This window comes from Morone saxatilis, unplaced genomic scaffold (assembly GCF_004916995.1).
Source record: "Morone saxatilis isolate NCDOM2014 unplaced genomic scaffold, NCSU_SB_2.0 Contig3, whole genome shotgun sequence".
Classification (NCBI taxonomy): Eukaryota; Metazoa; Chordata; class Actinopteri; family Moronidae; genus Morone; species Morone saxatilis.
The window spans coordinates 9,879,126-9,903,742 of record NW_023339873.1 but is presented as its reverse complement, the minus strand read 5'-3'; the positions used below and the strand labels follow the sequence as shown (position 1 = coordinate 9,903,742).

The window sequence follows — 24,617 nt, the reverse complement described above, 5'->3', positions numbered from 1 at the left end:
ACAAAGAGGCTAAAACCGACACACATCTTGCATTCTTCGTTTTATTTTTCTTACTTTGTATCGTCCCCCGAACACATAGCCTCTGTTACCCACTGTGGCACAGGCATGAGCTGCTCTGGGTGATGGAGTGTTCCCCTACATCACAGAGAAAATAGATAATGTCAAATATTTTTCAGAGTTGTTTGAGTCAGAGTATTTCTGGAAAAAAAAGTATGGCAGTTTGGCAGAAAAGTTGAAGAAGTTGAAGCTATTGTTTGCTATTGGACACGTGTTTACCGTCGTGATGGGTTGGCTCCATGTAGAGGTCTCCAGGTCCAGGATATGGATGTGATTGTTCCAGCCTCGCCCAGGGCTGTCCCACTGCAGCAGCAAAAAACGTTTATTTTTTTATGTAAATGTTATAAAACATTATAGGAAATAAACTGTGACACTGATTAGACTTTAAAACTTGAAGTCAGTGTTTTAGCATGTGAAGATTTTTTGTTTACAGACCACAAGTGAAGATGATTCATCATATTCAAAAGTCCCTTGGTGAGGTCCTTGTGCAGCATAGCCGTAGCCACCAAAGAATATAAGTCTGTGGAAACAATATCAGACAAAACTCACTTTGAGGCATTGGACACATTTCATTGTTATGTCTGCGGGTAAAAATGGACTTTTATTGTTTTCACTGAAGTTCACTGGGGATCTGGGAGCTTATTATCAATAAAGATTAGTCTGTTACCACTTTCCCAAGCACACTGCGTAAATACCAGGGATTTTAAAAGTTCACTTTACATCAAAATCCAGACAGAGAAAGAAAAAAGTAACCTCTTACTTGTTCTTCTGAACCCAGCAACCTAGCTTGTCCTTGCAGGATGGAGGGAGTCCTTTAAGATCCCTCATTTCCTCCCAAACGAGGCTGGGAGCTCTCAGGGGCAGGCGGTAAATCTGCAAAGCCCAGCGCAGAATACAGGAGATCATTGGAAACAGCAGGCTCACCCACCTCAAGGTCTTTCACACGATGCAATCATTTGAAAATAACAAGAGATAAAGAATTTTGCTCGATGTAATACGCAAACCACCGTACCCTGTTTGTGTTTCCCCTGGCGTGGTGACCTCCAAATAGGTAGAGGACCCCATCAACACACACCCCACAGCTGCCAGACATGGATGTGTGCAGGTTACCTCCGGCTAGGTGCTTTGTCCTGTGGATATTCAGGGGTTTATTTTATATTTGTCTACGTTGTGTGCAAATGGCATACATGTACAATGGCAATGGTATCAATATGCAACTTAAATGTAACAGCCATTACCATACTCCTGACTCCATGTTGTACGTCCAGATCTCATTCCTCGGCAGGTACAAGTCAAAGAATCCGTGGTTTTGAGCATTCTTGTGCGGAGAGAATAAAATGTGATTTAGATAAATATACAGACTGAGAGAAATAAATCAGGAATATAATGAAAATTCATACAAATACGCATGCAAAATACAATTGAATTAAGTCCTTACCTTGTATCCACCCCACACATACATGATGTTTCTGTCCACCACTGCTATATGACCACTGCGCTCAGCTGGAGAATCCAACTCAAACGATTCAGATGCTTCAGTGTCCAAGGGCTGTTCATCCTCCACATCATCATCATCATCATCTTCTTCTTCTTCTTCTTCTTCTCCCTCCTCGTCCTCGTCCATATCGTCATTTACCATCCAAGCAAACAACCTGTCACCTTCATCTCTGTCTGAGTCATTGTCATCCTCTCCGGCTGGCAGGTCCCCAATGTCTTCTTCCTCCATCTCTGCCATTCTCTCTGCCATGTCAGTCTCTCTTGTCTCCTGCCAGGTGCAAGAAACGAGAGAAAGAGACATCATGTAAGATAGCTGGGTTAGTGCTGATTGGATTACTCGATTAACTGATTGTTGTTTTTTTTACCCCCCCTAATAATAAAATAGGATAACAGAAAAACGACCCACATTCATAACACTGGGTGTAAGAGGCGAGCTTTTCCACCTGGTTAGTTAAAAAGAGAATAAGACACAATAACATCGGCATATTGTAGTTTCTTTTACTAACGTTAGGTCTAACATATACCTTCCACTTTATAGTCCACGTCCCTTTGTTTAACAATACTTCAGGGCAACGCACGGACCAGATAGCGTTAGCTGGCAGCACGATTAGCGCCACTGACCTACTTTGCTAGCTTACCTATTTAGGTTACTAAACCAATGTTAGCGGTTATCTCAGCTTTTATCTAACTGCAGGTTACAAGTTAACACATATATTTCTTGCATCTCACAGCTGTTCGTCAGGTAATGTGCCGTCTGCCGCCGTCTGTTAACGCTAGCTACTAAACAGTGGAAACAAGCGAAGCTCCGACGGCTTGGTGTCAGAAATGGTTGTAAACATTATATCGGCCACATTGCGGTCGAAGCTGTTCAGCTGATGTGTTTGCAGCTCTCGTTGAGAATCTGTTTGCACCTGTCGTTTCTTACCTTGTCGGACGTTTGTTTTTCTGCAAATTTCAAAAAGCAGTACGACATGTAAGTGAGGTCATCACAAGCGTTCGGGGGGCACGACCGGAAGTGGGCGTCTCCTTAAATTCGCCATCTTGGTAAGGTCGACGTAAACCAGAGTACACCGTCACCATAGCAGCATATAACGTTATGTTCTGTCAATGCCTCAGCGTATATACTGTTTACGGTTATATGGTTTTAAAGTTTTCCCTTATGTAAGACCATTTCCGCCAATGTGATTGAGAAAGAAAATGATTCTGTAATCATTATAATGAGAAACTTTCATTATTTTGATATACTGTCATTGTTCCGAGATACTAAGTCATTATTTTAAGATATCATCTTCTTTTCGAGATATTAATTCTCTATTTTGAGATATTAAGTCATTATTTCGAGATATTAGGTAATCTTTTCGAGATATTAAGTCTCTATTTTGAGATATTAAGTCATTATTTTGAGATACTGAGTCTGAATTCCGAGAAAGTTTCTCAATATTTTGAGATGCTAAGTCAGTATTTCCATTCCATGATTTACAAAATAATTTTCTTCCAGTCACATTGGCATAAATAGGCTTCCATACTACCCCCAGTAATGTAAAATTATAATTTTGTAATGTGATCAATTTAAATACACACTTCAGTGTACAATGTAATGTAACCTTTGAAATTTGATCAATAAAAAAAAATTGAAAAAGATGTCAGGATGTTCCATATAAAGAATAAAACCTTTATTATTCATGACATGACATAACATACATACAGATACATATAAAGTAAAAGACTACAGTCATATGATTGCTAATCCATTTTAAGCATACACTATCATACACAGGCGAAGTACAAAGAAAATGAAACGCATCCACTTCTAAATCCATGATTTCCTTTAGAGTCCTTGAAGTTTGCTGTGAACACATAAAACCACAACTGATTAGTATGAACATTAGTGTTGGTTGAAACTACAGTTTTCTGTAGTAAAAGACGTGGAGAGAAAAGTGAAACCTCAAGAACACATCCCACCTGTCCTCAACAGTTCTGTTGGATGGGTAGTACACCTTAAATGTGAAGCCACTTCTTGGGAATGAGCCCTGTGGAAATAAATTATAGTTACTTTCAAAGACCAGCTGGAAAAAAAACTAATTAAGTCATTTTTAGAGGCCTTGCTTAAGTTTCTACTGATTCTTACCGGGTTGACACAGAGGCAGTCTGTGTTTGTGATGCTGAATGGGTCGTATTTGTCCGCAAAGATGATGACATCAGGGACCGGGTAGACACGCATGGAGTAGTCGTACGCCCAGAATACAGGACTGACATACAGAGGCAGTGGAGTCAAGTGACCCTGGGATAGGATGGTCTTCACAAACTGGGGGAGAAGAAGAGGAATATGACAAAGATCATTTATTTACAAAAATATAAAGGACATTTCAAATGGTGTTTTGTCAGAAATGAGACCAGGCTTGGTAGATTTATGGATTTATGGACATCTTTGCAGAAACAACTCAATGCTTAAGGAGCACTTACAGTAGAAAGAATGACTTTAAACACTATGTACTAAGGCAAATAAAACATCAGACAATATAACTAATATTAACTATGTGTTTGATGAGAGGAATTTCACTGAAGTATATGTTAAAAAAGCTGAGACTCACATGGTTTGGAATGTCAAGATTGTTATTGGGCAACCGGACACAGTTCCTGCACATCTTATTCACCAGGTCTTCCCTGATAATGACGATCTCCTGGCTGCAGTACTGAATCCTGACAGGAAAAACATGGAAGATCACTTTAAGTGTTTTAGTGTTAGCAGATAATGCCAAAATGTCACAAGTCTGGTTACAAATGTCTACAAATCAACCTTGTGTACACCAAAAGCTCTAAGTCACTCTAAATAACTAATATTTTGACATTAAATAAAACCTCATATGTTTTACCTGCATGGGTTGGTAGTGAACACGGAAAATGGCACCCTCTGTCTGAACTCCTCTGTGATGTGATCTGCCAAGGGAGGCCTGAGGGCAATACATGTATCGACATTTGTCCAAAACACTGAACAGAACTCACATAATGCTGTTAAAAAGCAGATGACTCTGAACTTATACCTTGGTAGGATGGTGCCAGGACCAGGGTCTTCAGGGCCAGGAACAAACACAAAACGACTACTGCAGGTGTAAGATGAACATGTTTAAATAAAACACATTTAAATTTGAACTGTTAAGAACAGAGCAGAGCAACTCTATTAGATCCTACCTGCTGTGGATGCTGGGGTATGCACATATAGCATCGGCAAGAGCCTTCAATGACTCTAAAAAGACAAAAATGAATTAGATTCTGAAATGCTGTCTATATATCCCCATGTTATACACAAAGGCTTTAAAATCTACAGTGTGTTATGAGAGATGAGAACGCAGTCTCACCTTTGAGTGATTTGATCTGTGTTTTTCCATACGGGGCAGAAGAGAAGTTACCACACAAAATAAAACAGGTAGGAGGCATTGAAGCATAGCCTGTAGGAAAAAACAAAGTGGAGCTAAATATGATTGGTGTTTCATAAAGTGCAGATTCATGACCTATAAAGTCTCAGACCATGATGCAATGCCAGACCTGAGAACATGAGGTTGAGCTTCTCCATCACTTCAACGCTGTCCAGCCACACATCAGAAACAATTACAAACATGGCATCCTCATTCTCCTCCTCCAGCTGCTTCAGCTTGGCTGACGCCTTCACCGAGGTGGTGGACGGACCACCAAAGAAGTTCATATTGCCGTAGTATGCCCTGGAAATAAAGCAAGGGTCACACAGTGAGGGTGCAGGAAGAGTATCTGTGGAGCTCATAGGATAATGCAGGATTCACCTCTAAGATACTAAAAACGAATTAGAAAAAATGAATGAATGAATGCAAATGAGGCAGAGATGTCTCACGTCATCACTTAAGTAAAGAATATGCAGTATTTGCCTTAATGTTACTTAATTTTTACTTCCTACCAAAAAAGTAAAACTCAGATGTGACACTAGATTCTCCTTCACCTTTGCTGTAATTTCAACATGTGCTTTAACTTAAAATTTTGTCCAAAAAACACTTCTCTAAATCCACTGACCTTGTGCCTGATGATGGCTCTGTTGGTGGAAACCCGAAGCCATTGACGTGAAAAACTGAGTCCTCGTACCAACCTACAGGACAAAGGGCAAAACTGTACTTCTAATAATACTGTTATAATCTTATTGCAAGTACGTTTTTATTTTTTTCATTTTCTTTACTGCAGTTGTAGTAGTTGTAATCGTTATCTCACCTTCTGCCAGTACAAAGCAGGATTCTGTGTACAGGCCATTATGAAACTGGTAAAAACCTAATTAAGGAATACATGCGACAAAATATTGTGTAACATAAAAGTCATTTTTGTTCATGACCACGAACAAACATATGAAAGGATATTGCTTTGGACATGTCCAGCTGTACTGTGCCACTCGGATCCTCCAGGTAAAATTTACCCTTAAAGAAATTAAGAAAATGTTTCAAAAACTAGATATAGTAAATATACAATGTACTGAAAAACAGACATTTAATGGCTTTCCTTCACTCACTCACCTCTTTCAGTTGTGTGACCATCCCCAGTACAATCACCTCTCCCAGTTTAGATGTGCTACCAAGCAGTGCTTCAATTGTCTTGAGCTAGAAAAGACAAATCACACAAAAACATCCTGTAACGCAAATGCATATTCCTCATACAAGTACTTAACATGGTGGTCATTACAGTGGTTAAAGATTGTTACCTGAAATTTGTTTTGACCCTCGTCAACAACAGCTCCTATTGCAGGTGGGGTGAAGAGCTCATGCCGATGTATACGCTACAAAAAACAGCAAGTGACACATAACCATAAATAGCAGCACAGAGAGTGTGTCAGTTCCCCGGTCTGGATATACAATAATGAACAGAGTTCACTGACCTGCTGTAAGATAGTGTAGCGCTCCCTGAAGAGTTCAGCTTTGTCTTTGGCCAAACCACACAAACTCGGGGCAGGATGGCTCGTCATACTAATGCTGAATGAAAAAAACAAAATAACAACGTTTAAAAACTTTGCCTGCAAGCAAGAGCAGAGTATGCAGCACATGTAGAAAACATACAGTAATTCTGTGACACTGAAGCAATCTTTTAAAAATTATTTTGGATTAATTTCGACACAAAGGAGAAAGAAACTGTCCCTTTACTCACGGTACAAATTTCTTCCGCTCCACACTGTAAATGTATCTGGGTACATCAAAAGCTCCAATGATGTTGAAAACATTATCTCTGGAAGAGAGTTAAATAGCTCTTATTAGTAAGATTTTCTGCATTTAATTGTAGGTTGATTAAGTAAAAATGGTAGTTTATAGTGTATTTTTTGTATTATTACAGTATAACAAGGATTTGACTGCAGGCCCTGAATAACCTAATCTACACATCAAGGTAAATGTCAGTTAAGTCTTATCCACACTCTTTATAATCCAGCTGCTATTATGCCAATGAATGCCAACTTCTACACATGTTTTAACTTTTTGGTTCATTTTAAAGAGGCCTAATTGCTATTAGTGTGATTATTGTTTTATATTTCCTAAATAACTTGCATTTTAAGAAATACTTAATTTATTCCACAACACAAGATTCACTTGGCTGCACCTTAAAACTACAATGATAATATCGTGATGAATTAACAGAACATTAATCTCTTCAAATTCTAAACATGTATTGATCATTACAGTAATTAATACGTTAACAATACATCTGCTGAGCATAGTATTACAAATGTGACATGCTGTTAACTGTAATAATGTAAGTCTGTCAATATTTTAAGTATTTTAGAAACTGATCAGTTGATCAAAACACGTACATGGTTTCATCACAAGACTGAGTGCAATCCTGCACAGCGATTTCCACCACAGACAGCTCTATCATATTAGAGGACACTGTTGGAAAACACAAACTGTGGTCAAAACCTGTAAGCACACTTACAGAAAACACATTAAATGCTGCACACAGTAGATTCTGCACCAATCACACTGTGATCTGCAGTTAACGGGAGTACTGCTGTACTCACGTGGTTGCTTTTCCACTGCATCCAGCACCTTTTCAACAACATCATCCAGCTCAGAGGGAGTGACAGACTCCAGCACTTCCACAAGGTATCTGCTGGCTTCACTGGAGCACAAAACAACAGGAAAATATGCACATGTTGTTTCTTTCTCTCGACTGCTGGTAGGAAACTAGAAAAAACAGCTTAATTTTCTCAAGAAAGTGTTAGATTGCTTTAAGTGAAAAATTTCACTGGAAACTATTGAAACTTCTAAAACTTAAGCCAACCCTAATTTTAAGTGTAAGCATTTAAAGAGGTTGAGGGAGCAGCTGCAGTGTAACTTATATGATTGAAAGCAGTTGAGGTTCATGTTCAGGTGATGTTTCTGATGAAATTGTGAATTGTAACTTTAAGCCCATTAAAGGTATCACAGCACCTCCTGGCTTCAGTGGAATAAAACCAACAACATTAAAATCTACACAAAAGCACAGCCTGCATTATGTTATCACTGCTTATTTCCTGTTGCCACTAATAAAATATAAAACGAAGCAGAAAGTATCCACAGTCTCTCTCTCTCTCTGCCGTTGAGGTGACAGCTGTATTGTTTAGCTCTCTTTCTGTGTGAATGACAATAACATTACAACAATAGCAAACACATTTTAACGACGTTTAAACGTGATTAAAATACATACGGTCGCAGTATAAGTCCCCGCATCTTGAAGCCAGCGGACACTTTTGTCTTTATTTTGCGAGAAACGTCCATAGTTGTTACTGTCCAACTCAAGACTTGGCGCTAAATGTCAACTTCCGCATGTATTTCATCACTTCCGCTGAGGAATACGCGCTCCTCTGTCTGATGAAAATAAAGAAACCAGCACAGACCCACACAGTTTTATACATTATAAATAAATTATACGTTTATTGGTGTCGTGCTTTAATTAAATTCCCTATACAATATGTCCCTCGTTTTATTTAAAAAAATATGTCGATGTTATAAATGTACATGTATATATTTTGAGTGTATGGCTTTCAATTAAATTATTAAAAATGTTTAAGGATATTTAAATAATATTTTCTCTAGTCAATGTCAGGAAATAACAACAATTTTAAGAATAGGCACATTGGTCATTTAAAGGAATTTTATTTTGATAAGAAAGTAATACCGGAAGTTGTTGTGGCAGGACGATCCCACCTGTGTCAAAACAACCTACAAGGATCCGACTAGGATAAAGGAGCATTCTGCATTGTGCATGTGTTTATGTCACCTGCACATGATGTTGTGGATTTAACAACATGGAAATGTGTTGTTGGCTGTGAGTATGTTTTGCACAGTTGTGTTTTAAAAGATATTTAATTACAAGTTATAATATATGGTATTATATCATTTAGAACATTCATAATTTGTGGTTTTATCTCGGTTGGACAGGCTAGGTTGGTTCTAATATTTATTTACAACTTTTGACAAATCCTGTCGAGTATTTTCTACTTCTACTTTGCCCTGTATTCCACCGAAATTGTGATACATATACCCATGTTTATTAGCCTAACAACAATAAACAATCTATATTAAGAATAAAGACGCACAGCCATGGATTCAGCGTTTGAGAAGCACTGCTCGGAGCTGGTTCCCTTAGAGAGGAGCGGACACACAGCGGTGGTGGAGGAAAACCTGCTGTACGTGTGGGGAGGCTTCAGGGTAAGGACATGAAAAGAAGATGTGCATGTTTTACAGCTTACTTAAGGCGAGATCCTATGACCTGTAGGTCTATCTATTTATTTATCTATCTAGTAACATGAATGTGTATTATATAACATATATAATAGATAATAATAATAAAAAATTATATATAATATTATTTAATACTAGTATTTTATATATATATTATAATATATAAAAAACTGTATTATATATATATATAAACTGCTGAAAAGAATAAAGGCACTTACATCATTTTACTTAAATGCATAGTTTTTTTTTATTCATATTACAATGTAATTTAATAGATTTTTTTCCTTTACTGCAATTTCTAAATCACTTAACTAGCAATGTATTTTCTAAAACATACTTGCAATGAATAGAATGTCAGTCACAGGTTTTGGATTTATTAGGGGTGTTTTAGTGTTTTGAAGCACACCTGTCTTTAAGATGTAATCAGTTTCTGGTTTATGAGGCTCTCAATGTAAAATTTTACCCAGTCTAACACAACATCCCTCCAATAAATTCTGCCTTAATGTTCATTTTTGTTTAAACTGTTTTAGAGAGAATTATATGCATATGTACATAAATAGTGGAGCTAGCAGTAATTTGATGTTATTTTTGGGGAATTTTATTGTGTTATACAGGGAAGTGTTGGTGGACAAAATATTAAGACTTCTCAATATAATGCAGAACAATTCAACAGAGACATTAGCTTTATCTAGGTGTACCTAAAAAATCTGGCAGTTAAGTCAATATGTGAAACGTGTTTTTTTTTTAGTCAGTGATGAAAGATCAATGACAGATTCAAGACGTACTACCACTGCATTTATGTGTTTCATAGTAACAAACATGTTGTATTCTTTAAAGGCAGTTGATGGTCAAGACATCTATCTACCCAGTGATGAAATCTGGGTGTGTGACTTTGAGCGAGGTTTATGGTAAGAATATAAAAAAATAAAGTTTTAAATTTAAATATGCCAACGTATATTTCTTTTTCTCCTCTCAATCATAATTACATCTCAACTCATCAAATCAATCTTCATCAATCTCTCATCTCCATTTTCATGAACAGAGTTGTTGTTAGGAATGATAAGCACTTGCTCCGAACTGCCTTCTGTCCTGTTGCCGCAAGCTATGTCATTAGTGGACTTGGAGTAGTTTTACCACATTTTTTAAAAACTTTTTTTGAAGGGACGTGTTTCAGATGGCAGGCGAAAAACCTCCCTCAATGTCCGGGACCTGCGGCTGCTCGCTGAATGGACACATGTACATATTTGGAGGTTACAATAAAATTGGACAAAGCAATCAGGTGAGGCTGATATCTGAGCACAATAGTGATTACACTGACACTTACATACACTACATGGCTTTGGTAGATGTCACAGATTTAATGTTGTGGGCACATAGCTCATCACTGAATGGACTGAATGGTCTCTTTTTAAACATTCATATTGAGCAGCAAGGATGGCTCTATAAACTTACCTCAGATGAACAGCTCCTGAACTTTTATGTCTTTGAATTGACATAGACAGATGAATTGTGAGCCCCATGCAAAAAAAAAACATTTGAAAAAGGACATATAGAGACAATGCATCTCAAAAAAGGCTCACATCTTAGTCTGAGCAAAGTTGACATGAAGAAGTGATCAATGTTCTACTTTAAACAGATCTATTGTGTCAACCTGACAGACGGTAAATACACGTGGATGAGTATTAAACATAAGATCGGTTCTGCTCCCTCACATCGGGACAAACTGTCCTGCTGGGTTCATAAAGGAAGGTAAGTTATGTCTATGAGGATGTATGTATATTTAAACTGTCCACTGTTTCTGGTTATCATATATTCTGCATCTATATTTATTTGTTTTACTAAATAAAGCCATATTTGTGAGGCCTGGAAGCCCAGACGCCCCAAAACCCCATCTTAATTGTCTGTCAATAGTTTTTTTGTAAGTTAATTAGTTGCTAATTTTTTAGAGAACTTGAGCCACTGAAACATAACATCTAACATTAAATCTAAAATAGATTTCTTTATTATTCTCCAGGATCATCTACTTTGGAGGATATGGTGAAAAACCACTAGAGGATATCGACAGCAGGAACAAAAACTTCATTATAGATGAAGCATCATGGGTAATATTTTTACAGACTATACTAAACCAGTCTCAGGCTTACACCAAGTCAAACATACTGTCCTACCAAAAAAAAAAAAAGACTGTGTGGGGTATTCTATGTTCTTTTTTTCTTTTAGATCATAGAGTTTCGCTTTTATATTACATTTTGTTGTTTTGAATCCTGTTAATGCACCCGTAAAGCTTTCTTGTTTTGTTCTATTTTCAGTTAGAGGACGTTGTCTGGGGATGGAACAACGAGGTTCATGTATTTGACCCTGTGCACGCCAGTTGGAGTGAACCACAAACACATGTGAGTCAGTTAAACACTCGACTACACTGAATAGAGTGGCCTGCATACATTTAGGTTAATTATATTTATTCATATGTTTTGGACAACTTATAAAGAAGAATGTAGAAACACTTTAAATGTCTCTAAAGATTTTACAGTGACAGTTTCTGTGTGCAGGGCTGTACTCCCACTCCGCGTGCCACCCAAGCCAGCGCCACACTTGGTTGTAGAGGATACATTTGTGGAGGCAGAGTTATGGTGAGAGCTCTACGTGCTTTTCAGTTCTTCTTTCTTATCTGCACACAGTCATTGCCATTTATTACTTGTCTTCCTTATCTTTTAAATCCAGGGAACCAGGATGAGTGACATTCACTGCCTGGACCTTGAATCATGGACGTGGTCAGAAATGTATGTTTTGTGATTGTGACCAATGACAGTCTTGAATCATGTTGACGTTTGTGCCTCTATCCTGTATTTTATTAGTTTTTTTCTTTAGGTTTACATGATAGACAAAGTGAAGAGAGACAAAAAAACATGCAAAGACAGCACAGACAGAGGAGTCGGACCAGCATAGACTATGCCTTCATTCAGATAGTACTTGTGCAGTTCTGTAAGATACAAATATGCTTCGACAACATTATTTTTAATATTTAAAGTGTCCTAAGCTTTTAACTTGTTTGTCCTTGAAAAGCTTGTGCAAAATATGCTTTCCAGAATCCCAGTGTCCACCACTCCAGTGGGCAGATCATGGCATACACTCACAGCAGTGTCAGACAGCTCCTTGTTCCTGTTTGGAGGTCTCAATGTAGACTGCAAACCAATGAGTAAGAAAATGTACCCTGATATATTTGTAAGTTCCTTGAAATGTTTCCTCTCAGTAAAAACACATTTTTCTTCCATCAGATGATGGGTGGTTGTTTGATGTTCAAACAAAGAAATGGAAAGAGCATACCTTTAAGACTAAGCCAAGGTAGCAAAGCATGATTATTAGCAGATTGTGCAATCAAACATTGCTGGTTGTAATTTTTTTGTGACAATGAATTGTTTGTGTTTGCACTTAGTCCTGCATCTTTTCTCCTGTTTAAGGTTGTGGCACACAGCATGTCAAGGCAAAGACTCCGATGTGATTGTGTTTGGTGGAAGTTGTGACTACATTCCTAATATCCTCACAGTAGGTATCGCAGAGAGACACTAGAGAGTTGTGTGTGCTAATAATGAACCTCAAACCCTTCCACAAAACAAATTCAATAAAAAAAGAAATGGGAAATAATTGGCCTCCTGAGAGCTGCTGTGCAGCGTCCCTGTTCCAATGACTGAGGGGATTTTTGAATCCGTATGAAGGCTAAGGGACCATATAATTAATATCTTTGGAAAAAACAACTCATAGTGTTGTCTAAAGATCTTAGAAAAATAACAGAAGTCTCACACATGTTCTCCTTTGTTTCTCTTTAGGGTCATTTTAATGATGCACCCATTTTCCAGATGCAGCCATATTCTCTATACAGGTAAAACTTTACAAAAATACATATATTTTCAATGTCTTTACCCAAAATAGAAATAAGAGAATAACAGACTTTTTCCTCTGACAGGATTTGTGAGAATTATATTGCAAAGAATGTGAAGAACTGCGAAGTGCTCAGACATCAGCTTCTGCTCCTGCCTCCCAAATTTGTGACAGCAGTACAGAGGAGGATGTCTTTCTACAGGCGAAACAGCATTAGTTAAACACAGTCCTTTAATAGGCTACCAAGCACAAGACCTCATCATTGTTGTGAAATGGCATTTTTGTTTTTTTAATATACTGTGAAAAATGTTTTATGGTTTTATATGTACTTGTTTTTTTTACATTTGCATATTACACACTTTATACATATTTTATTTTGAGTCTTCTGACCCATGAAACTTAAATCGGCTGCAGTTACTGTGTTGACTGTGATGATTAAATAATGGCACATGGAAAAGTTTTTGTCTGATTTTCATTTTTAGACTAAACATTATCAGTGTACATTAAGCAATGCTACAGTGGCAAAAATATACACTAATTTACCATTAGAAAAAATAAGACAAATTAGCATTTTTACAGTATTTGCAATATAAAATGTTCAAAAGTCTTCCTCTACATTTCTGGTTGAAATGCAGGTCAAACTATAACACAACGTGTAGCTTGTCAATACATATGTCACATGCATGTCTAAGTACTGTATGCCTGCATGTACACAATTATTGTCACTACGTGGCAGTGAGTGTCTGTGTTTAAACGTGACTGAAAACTTGTCATCAGTTGAAAAGTATTTGGGTCAATTTGAGGACTCTGTTCCCACACGTTCCCTGTTCAATAAACTGGAGACACTGTAGTGTAAAAGTGAACCTTCAAAAAGGAATCCCAGCTAAAAGCTTTTGCAGGGTTGCCATTTAATGAAAACTATAACCGTAGACAGTAAACTACTGGTGGAAAATGCTACAAAAAATGCTTTCCACCTTTGCTCATTTGGCACAAAGCAAAATGTATTACACTGATGCAGTGGTCATTTAATGGAGACCCAAAGTGTTCAATATTAAATTAACAAATAAGACATAAAATAAATGACCATGTAATAACGACAAAACATTGAAACTCATTAATGAAAGTTGATTTCATCATGGTTATTCTCACAGATTTTATTGCAGATCATCTTTACTTAACTCAAACAATCATTAATTCAAATTATAATTTTCCAAGATATATCTTTACAGATTTTTCCATGGACTGTTTTGTTTCTTAATGCCACTTTTTTTAAACACAGTCTTTTAACACAAAATCAAGATCATAAAATGGAAATGAGTTACTGTGAGAATAATCAAGATTCAATATGTAATATAATATATAAGATAATAATATAAATTCCTAATTTCTTCTATGATTCCTTTATAATTATTTATTTCATAATGTCTTATTGACAGGGTTGAGAGGGTTACTTTAAGCAGTCAGTAACCTAGTCCAAGTATCACAATATAAAAGTAACGTATGGATTACTTTCAGTTACTTTATGATTACCTCACTATGAAATATACAATAAAAAAAGACAAGATGAAAGAAATGTCAATAGGAAATATATATATAATATAAATAAATGTATAAACATAATAATATATAGTGTAAGTGTTTCCTATAATAAATTGTCCTCTGCTCAGTGTATTTGTAAAATTGTAATCCTGCTAATAATGCCCATTTTCACTCAATTTAACTGTAATCTGATTACGACTTTATGTCATGTAACTGTAACGGACTACAGTTACCCATTTTATGGTATCCTGATTACCTAACAGTTAGTTACTCTTTGTCCTCCACATAGTGGTCAGCGGGGGTTTTATTTTGACAAGAGAAAAGGGACCGGAAGTAGTGTGTCTTATTTTGAAGCTCTCCTCACACAGTTTCTGGGGCTGGATCGTTGACTGTAGATCGAAGCTATTTATTTTTCTGTCAGCTGTGTTTTGGTGTTCACAACATGAGAAAAAACCACACGACACCTGGAAGTGTACTGTAGCCCGTGAGTATGATTAAATGTGAACTGTTTTCGTATTGTGGACCCCCGTTTATTATTTATTTTACTTGCCTACCCCCCCCAAATATAACGTTGCGTAGCCTCCTAAATGTGTAGAAATGTCACATTATTCACTCAGTTTTCTCCTAAACCAAAAACAACAGCATGTCAGTGTTCAAAAACCTGTTTAGTGTCAGCTCTGCTCACTTGTCTGTGTCCAATAATAGTCCTAGCTGCTGCCGGGAATGTGACAGTATGTGACATTTTTAGACATATTTGATAATTTTAGGCTCAAAGGGACTTCTTCCTTTTCTATTAATAGCAGCACAGCCATGGATTCAGCGTTTGAGAGGCACTGCTCGGAGCTGGTGGCCCGGGAGAGGAGCGGACACACGGCTGTGGTGGAGGACAGTCTGCTGTATGTGTGGGGAGGTTACATGGTGAGAAAAACAAACACACATCACCAAACATCACCAGTGTCCAGTTTGTTTAAGGCCAGTTTCAACGTCTTGTACTGTAAGGGAGACAACCACAGGTATTCAGATCCTGTACTTAAGTAAAAGCACTAATACCGCGAAAATCCTCTTTCTGAAAAGTACATTTTAAATCAATTTCAAGTACAATTATGTAAGTGTAATATGAAATATCAACAGTAAAAGTAAGACATTCATTTATTATATCATAAGGGTTTTATTACTCATACATTAATGTGAAAGCTATGATTTTACTGTTGTAGTTGGTCAAGGTCGAGCTAACCTTTAACTCTTCTGGCACTAATGATTGTTTTCATTATGGATCAATCTGCTGATTATTTTATATATTAATTGATTGATTGTTTGGGTTGTAAACAATTACCCAGAACCCAAAGTGACACTTTCACAATGCTCGTATTGTTCAACCAACAGTCCAAACCTCAAAATTATTAAAAATAAATGAAGATAATTAAAATAATTGAATGTAAAAATCAGCAAATCCTCACAATTGTTATGATTGATTAGTGATAGATCAAAGATTAAAATCAGATTTAAATAGATTTCACTTTAAAATAACAAAACATTATATTTTATAAAGTCTTAAATTGGTAAGGAACAAATAAAGTATAGATAAGAACAATACTGGTATGAGTACCTACCTCAAATTTGAGTTAATGTACTTTCTTACATTGAACCACAAGAAATAAGTACATTTACTCAAACAATGTACTACTAACTACTACCTTAAGTAATCAGAGGTACTTGTACTTGAATATTTCCAGTTTTTGCTACTCTATACTAACATTCAACTACATTTATCTGACACATCCAATCAAAACATATGGTTAAACATAAAACTACCAAAAATATATCAAACAATCAGCTACGACATTAAGATGCTGCTTACATGTAGAATACTAATAATACATCATTAATAATAAAACAGTTATAGAATATATATACACAGTATTAATATAAAATAATATAACACTTAAACCATTATACATAACGAGTACTTCTGATACTTTAAGTACATCCTGCAGATAATACCGCTGTTCTTTTAAATGTAGAACTTGAGTATTATTACAATGTGGTATTAATACTTTTACTCAAATAAAGGATCTGATTATCTACCAGCTTATACAGTACCAATACAAAAGCAGATGAGGAAAAATGTGTAACAAATACATACTGTTAAATAAATAAAACCTGCCTAAATAATAGCATGCTGAAATGCTTCATCTTATTTTTATAACTGTATAATTGTTAAGTTATTGCTGGCCTTCCTAAAACGTTTGGATTGACAGAATTAGCACATTTTCAGAATTTTGCTGACCTGCTTTTGAGTTTGTGATCGTTCAGTAATGATAATAATTCAGTAATAATGACAGACTCGAGACGCTGTGCTACTACACATTTTTATTCCATTGTAATAGACATGTTGTATTCTCTACAGTCAATTGCTGATGATGAAGTTTTCCTACCCAATGATGAAATCTGGGTTTATGACTTAGAACGAGGTGTATGGTAAGAATATTAAATCAATTCAAAATATGCATGTTTTCTCATAGATAACAGATTCAGATTCTGGGGACTGTCAGACTCTTTTGACACAGTCGAGTCGTGTCACATTTATCTGAGCACTTGCCTGGAGCTTACTGCACTCTTTAAAATGTGTGGATATAAACGAATGAGTAGTTTAACAACATTTTTTTTACTTTTTCTTTAAGGGAAGTGTTTCACATGACAGGAGAAGTCCCTCCCTCAATGTCTGGGACCTGCGGCTGCTGCTTGAATGGTCACTTGTACATATTTGGAGGTTGTGATGACAATGGACAGACCAATCAGGTGAGGCTTGATTATCGTTTCATTCACATAAACTCTCACATTATGTGTGGTTAAATAATGGTTTTATCATCAATGTATGTGTAAAATCTCTTGTGAGGGTGTGAGCTGTTTAGTTTGTTTTTAAAATGTACAATATATTGACATCGTAGCAGTGTGGTGTTCCACAGATGGAGGTTCCTCATTGAAAAACAGTTTAATGAACAAATATGAATGAATGGACACAATAGATCAGTGTGGTCACAGCTTAGACTGAACAAAGTTGACATGAAGAAGTGATCAGTGTTTGACTTCAAACAGATCTATTGTGTCAACCTGACAGACGGTAAATACACGTGGAGGAAGATCATACATGAGGTTGGGTCTGCTCCCTCACCCCGAGACAAACTGTCCTGCTGGGTTTACAATGGAAGGTAAGCACTGTGGAAATGTGACTTTTATCGGACTGCAATTTCCAGCGTGTATTTTTCTCCATGTTTTTTTAGTTGAATAAGTACTGTTTCATTGTTACAGTTTATTTTGATAAAAGAAAAACAGAGGTTGTCAGCACAAATTTTGAGCTATTTAATTTCAGTGTGTGGACAGCCTGTACCAAACTGGGATCGGATGCGAACTTTCTATTCATTTTATTTGACTTTTCTTTTTTGGGTTTATTTTGACTCTCTTTGTTTTAGTAAATTGTAAGTCGTAATTTTCCCATGCTCTTGCTGGCATTCTCTGCTGTTCTTTTGCCATTTGAAGTTGCAACGACTAACGTCCAGATGGTATTTTGTTCTTTAGCTTCTCTTATGAAAAAAAATCCATCTGTAAACAGAAACACAACCTATCTTGAGTTCCTACAACAATTAGGCTTTACATCTGTTCTAGAGTATAGGTCTTAAGTATATGGTGAAATGAAAATAAGCTAATTTTAGTCACTCCATTACCAATTAAATCCATAATAGGCACTTGCATTTTTGTTAGGAATTGTGATTTGTTTGATACTCTCCAGGCTCATGTACTTCGGAGGATATGGTCACAAATTACTGACTGATGTCGACAGCAGGAACAAAAGCTTCATTGTAGATGAAGCATCATGGGTAACGTATTTTATTGACTATAAATCTGTCAGAAGTATGGTATCTCAACTGTGCTGTATTAAAAATGTTTTTAAAAACACATCAGTGACACACACATATTTGGTAGTCTGAAGTTGTGTGTTTCAGTCAGTTTGTGTAGAAATTTGTGTTTTTGCTCCTTTTTAGCTATCTTGTTGTTTTTAGGTGGAGGATGTCTTCTGGGGATGGAACAATGAGGTTCATGTATTCAACCCCATGCAATCTAGTTGGAGTGAACCACAAACTCAAGTAAGTGATTTAAGTCCTTTGCACACCAAGTCTGTACTTGTTTTTTTAATCAATTAAAATTTTAAAACCTAGCACACTGAGTTTGATGCATTTTATTTTTCTATTAGTTGTGAAATTTACAATATGGGACGCAATGAGGATGATTTTGTGGTCCTCTCACTGAAAGTAGAAACAGTAAAAGGAAATATCAAGAACAAGGATAGTTTCACCTGCTCACAAAGGAGCTGTCTGCTCCTGCTGTCACTCTGTCTCTCTCTCCTTTCTCTCATTTCCTTCCTTGCTTCTCTCCACTGTTGCCACTCTCTGCACATGGCACCGTAGCTACAAGAGGTTGAGCTGTCCCCCCTCTCTGTCTGTGTGCACTTGTCATCGACCTCAACCTTTAAGAGTTGAAGTTTAGCAGTATTGCAGTATCTGTATATGATCCTCAGACGATTTTCCAATGACTGTTTTTGTCTGCAGGGCCGTGCTCCAGCACCCCGGGCTGCCCATGCTAGTGCCACAATCGGATGCAGAGGATACATTTGTGGAGGCAGAGTCATGGTGAGAGATCTACATGCTTTTCATTTCTTCTCATGTATCAGAATTCATGAGTCGGCGTTATCAACAAGGTCTGCCATTGGTAGCTTGTGCTCCTTTTCTTCTAAATGCAGGAAACCAGGACGAGTGACATCCACTGCCTGGACTTTGAATCGTGGACGTGGTCGGAAATGTATGTTGGCAGTCTTAAAATATGTAGAAATTACTGTCAGTCGTGTTTCAGCAAAACATCAGAGACACTAAAGCTGGGCCAGCATTCAAATAAATGTTCCACATTAGCATTGACATTTAACATCTTCTGTCAGGTTTCTCTTTGACAGCACTGTGCAAAATATGTTTTCCAGAATTCCAGTGTCCACCACTCCAGTGGGTAGGTCGTGGCATACACTCACAGCAGTGTCAGACAGCTCCATGTTCCTGTTTGGAGGTCTCAGTGTAGACTGCAAACCAATGAGTAAGAAAGTGTATCTACTTCTTCACTTTTATTTTCCCTTGTTCCTTCGGTAATTTTATGTTCTCTAAGTGTTTTCTTTTAAATTCCCTCAATCAGGTGATGGGTGGCTGCTTGATGTTGACACAAAGAAATGGAGAGAAGTTGAGCATCCCTTTAAAAATAAGCCAAGGTAGCAACAAAAAGTTACAGGTTTTACATTTATTACTTTGTACAGCGTGCTACTTTAAATTGTGAGCAGATTTTAAATAGCATCCTCTCTCCTGTCCAAGGTTGTGGCACACAGCGTGTCCAGGCAAAGACTCTGATGTGATTGTGTTTGGTGGAAGTTGTGACTACATCCTCCTGGTCGACACCGTAAGTATCACAGAGACACTTACCTCCTAAATTCACGTTAACATAAATGATGTTTCCATCAATGTATTTTGTAGTATCGCTGTATAATACATATAATCGCTCAACACACATCGGATGCAACCTTCCTCGCGTTAAATCGTGAAACAAACAGAAATGTCATATTTCTCTTGTGTTTTCTGCGTTGTTTTTCACTGTTTGAGGTTTTACTAACTCTCTTTTTATTACATCATCTTATCATCTTAGCTTATCTCGTGAACTTACTTCTAATATTCGCACAATGGTAGCAGATGGAAACAAGCATTAATTCACATTTTCTTTTGCTGAATTACCCGAAATTCGGTTAAAGTTTGCGATACATTTAGATGGAAATATGGCTACAGACACAATTCTGTAACTATGTGTGGAGAACCTGCGAGATATTCAACAGAATTTCATGTTAATCATAAATTACATCACAGTAAAAATCTACCAGTTTGTCCATGTATACACAGTTGATACTGTGATCAAAACATTGAGAAAAATGGAACGTAGGATGCACATTTGTGAGAGAAAGTACTGTGGTGAATATATACTTATTAATTTTACACATTTCTTTTCAGGGTCACTGCAATGATGCACTTGTTTTCCAGATGCAGCCATATCCTCTGTTCAGGTAAAAACATGTTGTATTTTATCAATCTGTAAGAGTTCCTTTTACAGAAAGAACCACAGAAAGAAAACTCAAGTAGTTTTATAGCAGAAGTAGACCTTTACACAACAGACTTGTCAAACACAGTTGAAATTAATAACATTAATTAATGATGGCTACATTACTTGTTATGGCAAGTAAAAATATCTGCTGTTACAAAGGTCAGTTTCTTTCTAGGCCACTTTATCTTTCTAGGTTTATTTATTTTAACTATGTAATCTTTTTCCATTTTTCTTTTGACAGGATTTGTGAGGATTACATTGCAAAGAATGTGAAGAACTATGAAGTGCTCAGAAACCAGCTTCCTCTCCTGCCTCCCAAACTACAGACAGCAGTACAGAGGAGGATGTCTTTCTACAGGCCTTCAAAGAAGCAAAAATATTAGTTAAAAGAATGTCTTAATTGCCAAAAACATTACATTATACCAAAAGTACTGTACTCCCAGTGTGAGCGTCACAGCCACACTGTGGGTTTTTATTTTTTAAATATATTGTGCAAAATATGTGTCATATTATATTGTTTTACTGATGTGTTTGTTTTGTACAGTCTGCCTGCTGAAATAATGTTCCTGTGATGATTAAATGGCACACCGAACCATTTTTGCATGATGTGGATTATCAGAGTAGATGGGTATTTTAATTATATATAAGGTAAACACACACACACATATTTACTCCCAGAAACTTAACACATGGTCAGAAATACAGCAATTGTCCATTTTTATTTGCAATATAAAACAAAATTACAAAACCCAACCTCTACATTTCTGGTTGAAATCCACCTTTCGTTAAACAGCGCAGACACAATGTATTCACATAAGACGTTAAAGTGTGTGTTCCTCCAACACAACTACTGTGTTCCACCACTAAGTGGCAGTAGGCCTTTATGTTTGAATGTGGCTGAATCTTGTCATCAGCAGAAACGCAGCTGGGCCAAACTGAGCCTGAGTGGAAGTTTCTGTTGCCACACATTCCTGCATAAGGGTGGAGAAGTGCAGGAACTGTGGTCAGGAAGGAAACCTTAAACAAATAACCCCAGCTCATACCTATGCAGGGTTGCCACTTAAAAGTATACTTTACACTATATACTGCGCCGCACGCACAAAACTGCTGGAGGAAAATGTTATCCTTGCATATAGCATGCAAGAATCTGCTTTTACTGCTGGAATGTGGGTGAACTGCTGAGTTTCAGCAGCCAGAGAAATATTCTTGTGTTCTCCTTTACCTATTAACAGACAAGTTAAAGTTAAAGTAATAGGTAACAAATAAGTACTGTAGGTGTGTGCTTTGTGGGAGACTGGCAGCATTGAGGGGGTGACAGTGACACCTTACCACTGCAGATAACAAACCAAGGAGGCTTCTGTCAGTGTACAGATCTGGTCTGTGAGGAAAACCTCCTGGCATCTGTTCAAGTTGGTGTTATAACCCTGCCATTACACTGCTTCATGTTGTTAAATAAGACTTGGGTAAATGCAAAGGCCTGCAGTGCAGCAGTTTCAGTTGAACACAATGTGAAATGTATCCAGGAAAAACCTGCTTAAATACAGTGAATGTAGCCTCCCTTAGTAGCAGGAAATTGTCAAAAGAAACCCTGGTTCCCTTTCTCTTTCCAAACGTTCTTCTGCAAACTGCTGTGTAAGACAGCTGGAAAGGACAGCAGCTCTCTCAGCTGGGGGTCAACTAAACTCTCTCTCAATAGTGTCCATCAGCTCTTCTTCTGATCCATCGTACAGGATGACTGGCATGGTGAGAGAGGAGCTATGGCAGCTGCCAAAGGTCCTGGGGAGAGTGGAGAAACATGTCAACAACATGGTAATGAAAAATGAGTGATGCTCCATATTTTGATGTATTATTTTCACACCAGATTATACATTATTTTGAATGCATCACATAATGAACTTAACTATATTCTGCCTTCTTGTGCTTGATATGCGTTATGGAAATATGTTTGTATTAGTTGTGCTTCCGGTTTTCACACTTCCCTCCGACAAACAAGCAACAACAGACACTTGTTTGTTTCTCTCCTGCTTGCAGACGTCTGACTAATCTGATCTGCCCTGAGAATAATGGGTTGGTATTTCGATCTCTTTAAAGTGAATTTGATCTGGCCCTCCTCGGCTTTTACTACTCCACTGAGCTCAGAAATAAATTATTTATCAGAGTTGTCTACTTACGATTGTTTTTCTGATGTGGGAACAGCTTCCAACAAAGCCCCTCTTGTCAAAAAGCCCTGAGAGGAGGACTGACAGAGAGGAAGAGGAGATATCAAGTGTTTTATCTCAGCACTTAACAATTTTCAAGATTCATTGTTAATTTAAAACCATGATGTTCTATATATAATAAATTGGGTTGGACTCGTAAGAAATACATTTTAAATAATAATCAAATTAATAGAAAGATCAAACTCTTACACTGTGCTGACTGGGGCACGCAGGTGTGTGTTTTTTAAAGTGTGTGAAAGCATCATTGCTCCTCTTGTTTACAAGTCCTGATCCACCGTGTGAGCCACGTGGCTCCTCTGGGGTGACGTCCTCGGCGTCTTCCTGGCTAAAATGACACAGTCCGTATGTTTTGGACCTGATGACAGTCTTCTTGGGGGGATTTTTCTTCTCAGAAACTCTCCCTCGCTCCTCATAATCCGCGAGAACCGTGTCCAGCTCTCCGTCGATGTCATCGTCCTCCCTGGAGAAGTCAGAGTCGTGCCCCTCGCTGTGGCAGTCCGGTTGCGCACGGTTACGCGCGTTGCGCAAAACTGTATGGATTTTGAGAGGCTTGAATGAACTGTTGTCCTGCTTGGGTGAAGTGCCACCGGCAGCTGTTTTGGCCACGTTCACCTCGCTGACACACGCAGGTGCAACTTTCTTTCCTCTGCTTGTACCGCTGCCCATGTCCGTCAGTGTGGCTGCTTTCAAAAAATCTAAACGCAAAGTCCCATTTCCAGATTCCACTTCAGGCACATGGAAAGCTTCCAGAGTTGAACATTAACCAACAAAAACTTGATCCATGGCAGCGTTTAAGGTGGCTTTTCAATCAGGTTTACGGTTGTAAGACAGCTCTTTGGCTAAGAATCAAGTATGAGGGCCAATTTCCTTAAAAATGTTTCGTTACAGATCAACAGACGCACCGGTGAAGTGATCGCATATTCCATGTTCACAGACCGTTCTTGAGTCGCTGCCTGTAAACTTTCTGGTAACTCCACATCAGGATGAGAAGTATCCGTTACATAACACCAGTTTGGCTCAGGACCCCAGGGAGAAAACTCCGCCTTCTTAGAGGGAAACACGCACCCTTTATGTCTCCATTTCTACTGGACTGAAAATAACTTCCACTTTTACTTCAGAACCTCTGTCTGTATTCTCTTATATGTCATAGATTTAAACTTTTTAAAAAAAAAATAAAAAGCTGAAAAAAGACTTGCATTTGTATATTCAGCCATCCCCTGGGTTGAGAAAGAGATTACATGAGTACTTAAGACAGTATGACCATGAAAAGGCCAACAGGGGCCAATTAGGTTGATTTATCTGCATCAGTGACCATCCTTTTACTGGTTTGTGTTCAGCTAATAGATTTTATTGAGGCAAGAGGGGTCAGGAGTGAGTGAGTTCCTGTCCGCCTGCTCTACCAGCAGCCCCTCCGGTAACTGATTAAGACTGAAGCATTGAGGCACAAGAGAGAGGGGGCATTCCTTTCAGACAGCTTGGGCTTCCCAGAGATTCCTCACTAAGCTTTTGTTTGTTCCACTTGCACATACAA

At 37.6% G+C, this 24,617-nt stretch overlaps 5 protein-coding genes across 5 annotated transcripts in view; 2 read left to right on the top strand and 3 right to left on the bottom strand.

The window, feature by feature from the left end:
• klhdc2 (kelch domain containing 2) overlaps positions 1 to 2,592 on the bottom strand; it is a 4,997-nt gene extending 2,405 nt beyond the window's left edge. The window contains exons 1-8 of the mRNA XM_035673312.1: positions 2,480 to 2,592; positions 1,496 to 1,822; positions 1,296 to 1,375; positions 1,070 to 1,187; positions 818 to 930; positions 493 to 577; positions 277 to 360; positions 23 to 135 (exon numbers count right to left, since the gene is read on the bottom strand). Of these exons, the coding sequence (XP_035529205.1) occupies positions 23 to 135; positions 277 to 360; positions 493 to 577; positions 818 to 930; positions 1,070 to 1,187; positions 1,296 to 1,375; positions 1,496 to 1,822; positions 2,480 to 2,527 (968 nt within the window). The 5' untranslated portion in view covers positions 2,528 to 2,592. The remainder of the gene's footprint in view (positions 1 to 22; positions 136 to 276; positions 361 to 492; positions 578 to 817; positions 931 to 1,069; positions 1,188 to 1,295; positions 1,376 to 1,495; positions 1,823 to 2,479) is intronic.
• A 626-nt stretch (positions 2,593 to 3,218) lies between these two features.
• Positions 3,219 to 8,347, bottom strand: pole2 (polymerase (DNA directed), epsilon 2). Its single transcript, XM_035674178.1, has 19 exons — positions 8,236 to 8,347; positions 7,568 to 7,668; positions 7,361 to 7,436; positions 6,706 to 6,783; positions 6,440 to 6,533; positions 6,266 to 6,340; positions 6,081 to 6,164; positions 5,928 to 5,984; positions 5,785 to 5,833; positions 5,593 to 5,665; positions 5,098 to 5,270; positions 4,911 to 5,000; positions 4,744 to 4,798; positions 4,596 to 4,655; positions 4,428 to 4,505; positions 4,146 to 4,254; positions 3,683 to 3,859; positions 3,517 to 3,584; positions 3,219 to 3,401 (listed from the first exon to the last, which is right to left on the bottom strand). Exons 1-19 carry the CDS (start codon positions 8,304 to 8,306, stop codon positions 3,383 to 3,385), a joined length of 1,587 nt encoding a protein of 528 aa, XP_035530071.1. The 5' UTR covers positions 8,307 to 8,347; the 3' UTR covers positions 3,219 to 3,382.
• A 376-nt stretch (positions 8,348 to 8,723) lies between these two features.
• LOC118337298 (kelch domain-containing protein 1-like) lies at positions 8,724 to 13,589 on the top strand. Its single transcript, XM_035674250.1, has 14 exons — positions 8,724 to 8,856; positions 9,115 to 9,239; positions 10,110 to 10,180; positions 10,434 to 10,551; positions 10,909 to 11,021; positions 11,287 to 11,374; positions 11,582 to 11,665; positions 11,822 to 11,902; positions 11,994 to 12,052; positions 12,359 to 12,468; positions 12,548 to 12,614; positions 12,731 to 12,815; positions 13,097 to 13,149; positions 13,234 to 13,589. The coding sequence occupies exons 2-14, from the start codon at positions 9,132 to 9,134 to the stop codon at positions 13,367 to 13,369; spliced, it is 1,173 nt and encodes a 390-aa protein (XP_035530143.1). The 5' UTR covers positions 8,724 to 8,856; positions 9,115 to 9,131; the 3' UTR covers positions 13,370 to 13,589.
• Positions 13,590 to 15,029: 1,440 nt separating this feature from the next.
• LOC118337297 (kelch domain-containing protein 1) lies at positions 15,030 to 21,459 on the top strand. The gene is made up of 14 exons (XM_035674249.1): positions 15,030 to 15,171; positions 15,488 to 15,605; positions 17,095 to 17,165; positions 17,369 to 17,486; positions 17,784 to 17,896; positions 18,475 to 18,562; positions 18,746 to 18,829; positions 19,292 to 19,372; positions 19,483 to 19,541; positions 19,714 to 19,823; positions 19,920 to 19,992; positions 20,093 to 20,177; positions 20,777 to 20,829; positions 21,109 to 21,459. Exons 2-14 carry the CDS (start codon positions 15,498 to 15,500, stop codon positions 21,248 to 21,250), a joined length of 1,185 nt encoding a protein of 394 aa, XP_035530142.1. The 5' UTR covers positions 15,030 to 15,171; positions 15,488 to 15,497; the 3' UTR covers positions 21,251 to 21,459.
• A 108-nt stretch (positions 21,460 to 21,567) lies between these two features.
• LOC118337299 lies at positions 21,568 to 24,125 on the bottom strand. The gene is made up of 3 exons (XM_035674251.1): positions 23,276 to 24,125; positions 23,039 to 23,106; positions 21,568 to 22,643 (listed from the first exon to the last, which is right to left on the bottom strand). The coding sequence occupies exons 1-3, from the start codon at positions 23,750 to 23,752 to the stop codon at positions 22,541 to 22,543; spliced, it is 648 nt and encodes a 215-aa protein (XP_035530144.1). The 5' UTR covers positions 23,753 to 24,125; the 3' UTR covers positions 21,568 to 22,540.
• Between the last annotated feature and the right edge of the window lie 492 nt (positions 24,126 to 24,617).

What these genes read in the sequence shown, in the direction of transcription:
- LOC118337299 (XM_035674251.1), bottom strand. Translation starts at nt 23,752, where the DNA reads ATGGGCAGCGGTACAAGCAGAGGAAAGAAAGTTGCACCTGCGTGTGTC. An exon ending in CGTGCCCCAGTCAGCACAGT is followed by an intron (nt 23,107 to 23,275) that starts GTAAGAGTTTGA and finishes CCTCTCTGTCAG; the next exon opens with TCCTCCTCTCAGGGCTTTTT. An exon ending in CCCACATCAGAAAAACAATC is followed by an intron (nt 22,644 to 23,038) that starts GTAAGTAGACAA and finishes CACTCTCCCCAG; the next exon opens with GACCTTTGGCAGCTGCCATA.
- LOC118337298 (XM_035674250.1), top strand. Translation starts at nt 9,132, where the DNA reads ATGGATTCAGCGTTTGAGAAGCACTGCTCGGAGCTGGTTCCCTTAGAG. An exon ending in TCATGGACGTGGTCAGAAAT is followed by an intron (nt 12,053 to 12,358) that starts GTATGTTTTGTG and finishes TATGCTTTCCAG; the next exon opens with AATCCCAGTGTCCACCACTC. An exon ending in CAGCCATATTCTCTATACAG is followed by an intron (nt 13,150 to 13,233) that starts GTAAAACTTTAC and finishes TTCCTCTGACAG; the next exon opens with GATTTGTGAGAATTATATTG.
- pole2 (XM_035674178.1), bottom strand. Translation starts at nt 8,306, where the DNA reads ATGGACGTTTCTCGCAAAATAAAGACAAAAGTGTCCGCTGGCTTCAAG. An exon ending in GAGCGGAAGAAATTTGTACC is followed by an intron (nt 6,534 to 6,705) that starts GTGAGTAAAGGG and finishes TTTTTCATTCAG; the next exon opens with CATTAGTATGACGAGCCATC. An exon ending in CCTGGCACCATCCTACCAAG is followed by an intron (nt 4,506 to 4,595) that starts GTATAAGTTCAG and finishes TATTGCCCTCAG; the next exon opens with GCCTCCCTTGGCAGATCACA.
- LOC118337297 (XM_035674249.1), top strand. Translation starts at nt 15,498, where the DNA reads ATGGATTCAGCGTTTGAGAGGCACTGCTCGGAGCTGGTGGCCCGGGAG. An exon ending in GACTTAGAACGAGGTGTATG is followed by an intron (nt 17,166 to 17,368) that starts GTAAGAATATTA and finishes TTTTTCTTTAAG; the next exon opens with GGAAGTGTTTCACATGACAG. An exon ending in GGAGTGAACCACAAACTCAA is followed by an intron (nt 18,830 to 19,291) that starts GTAAGTGATTTA and finishes TTTTGTCTGCAG; the next exon opens with GGCCGTGCTCCAGCACCCCG.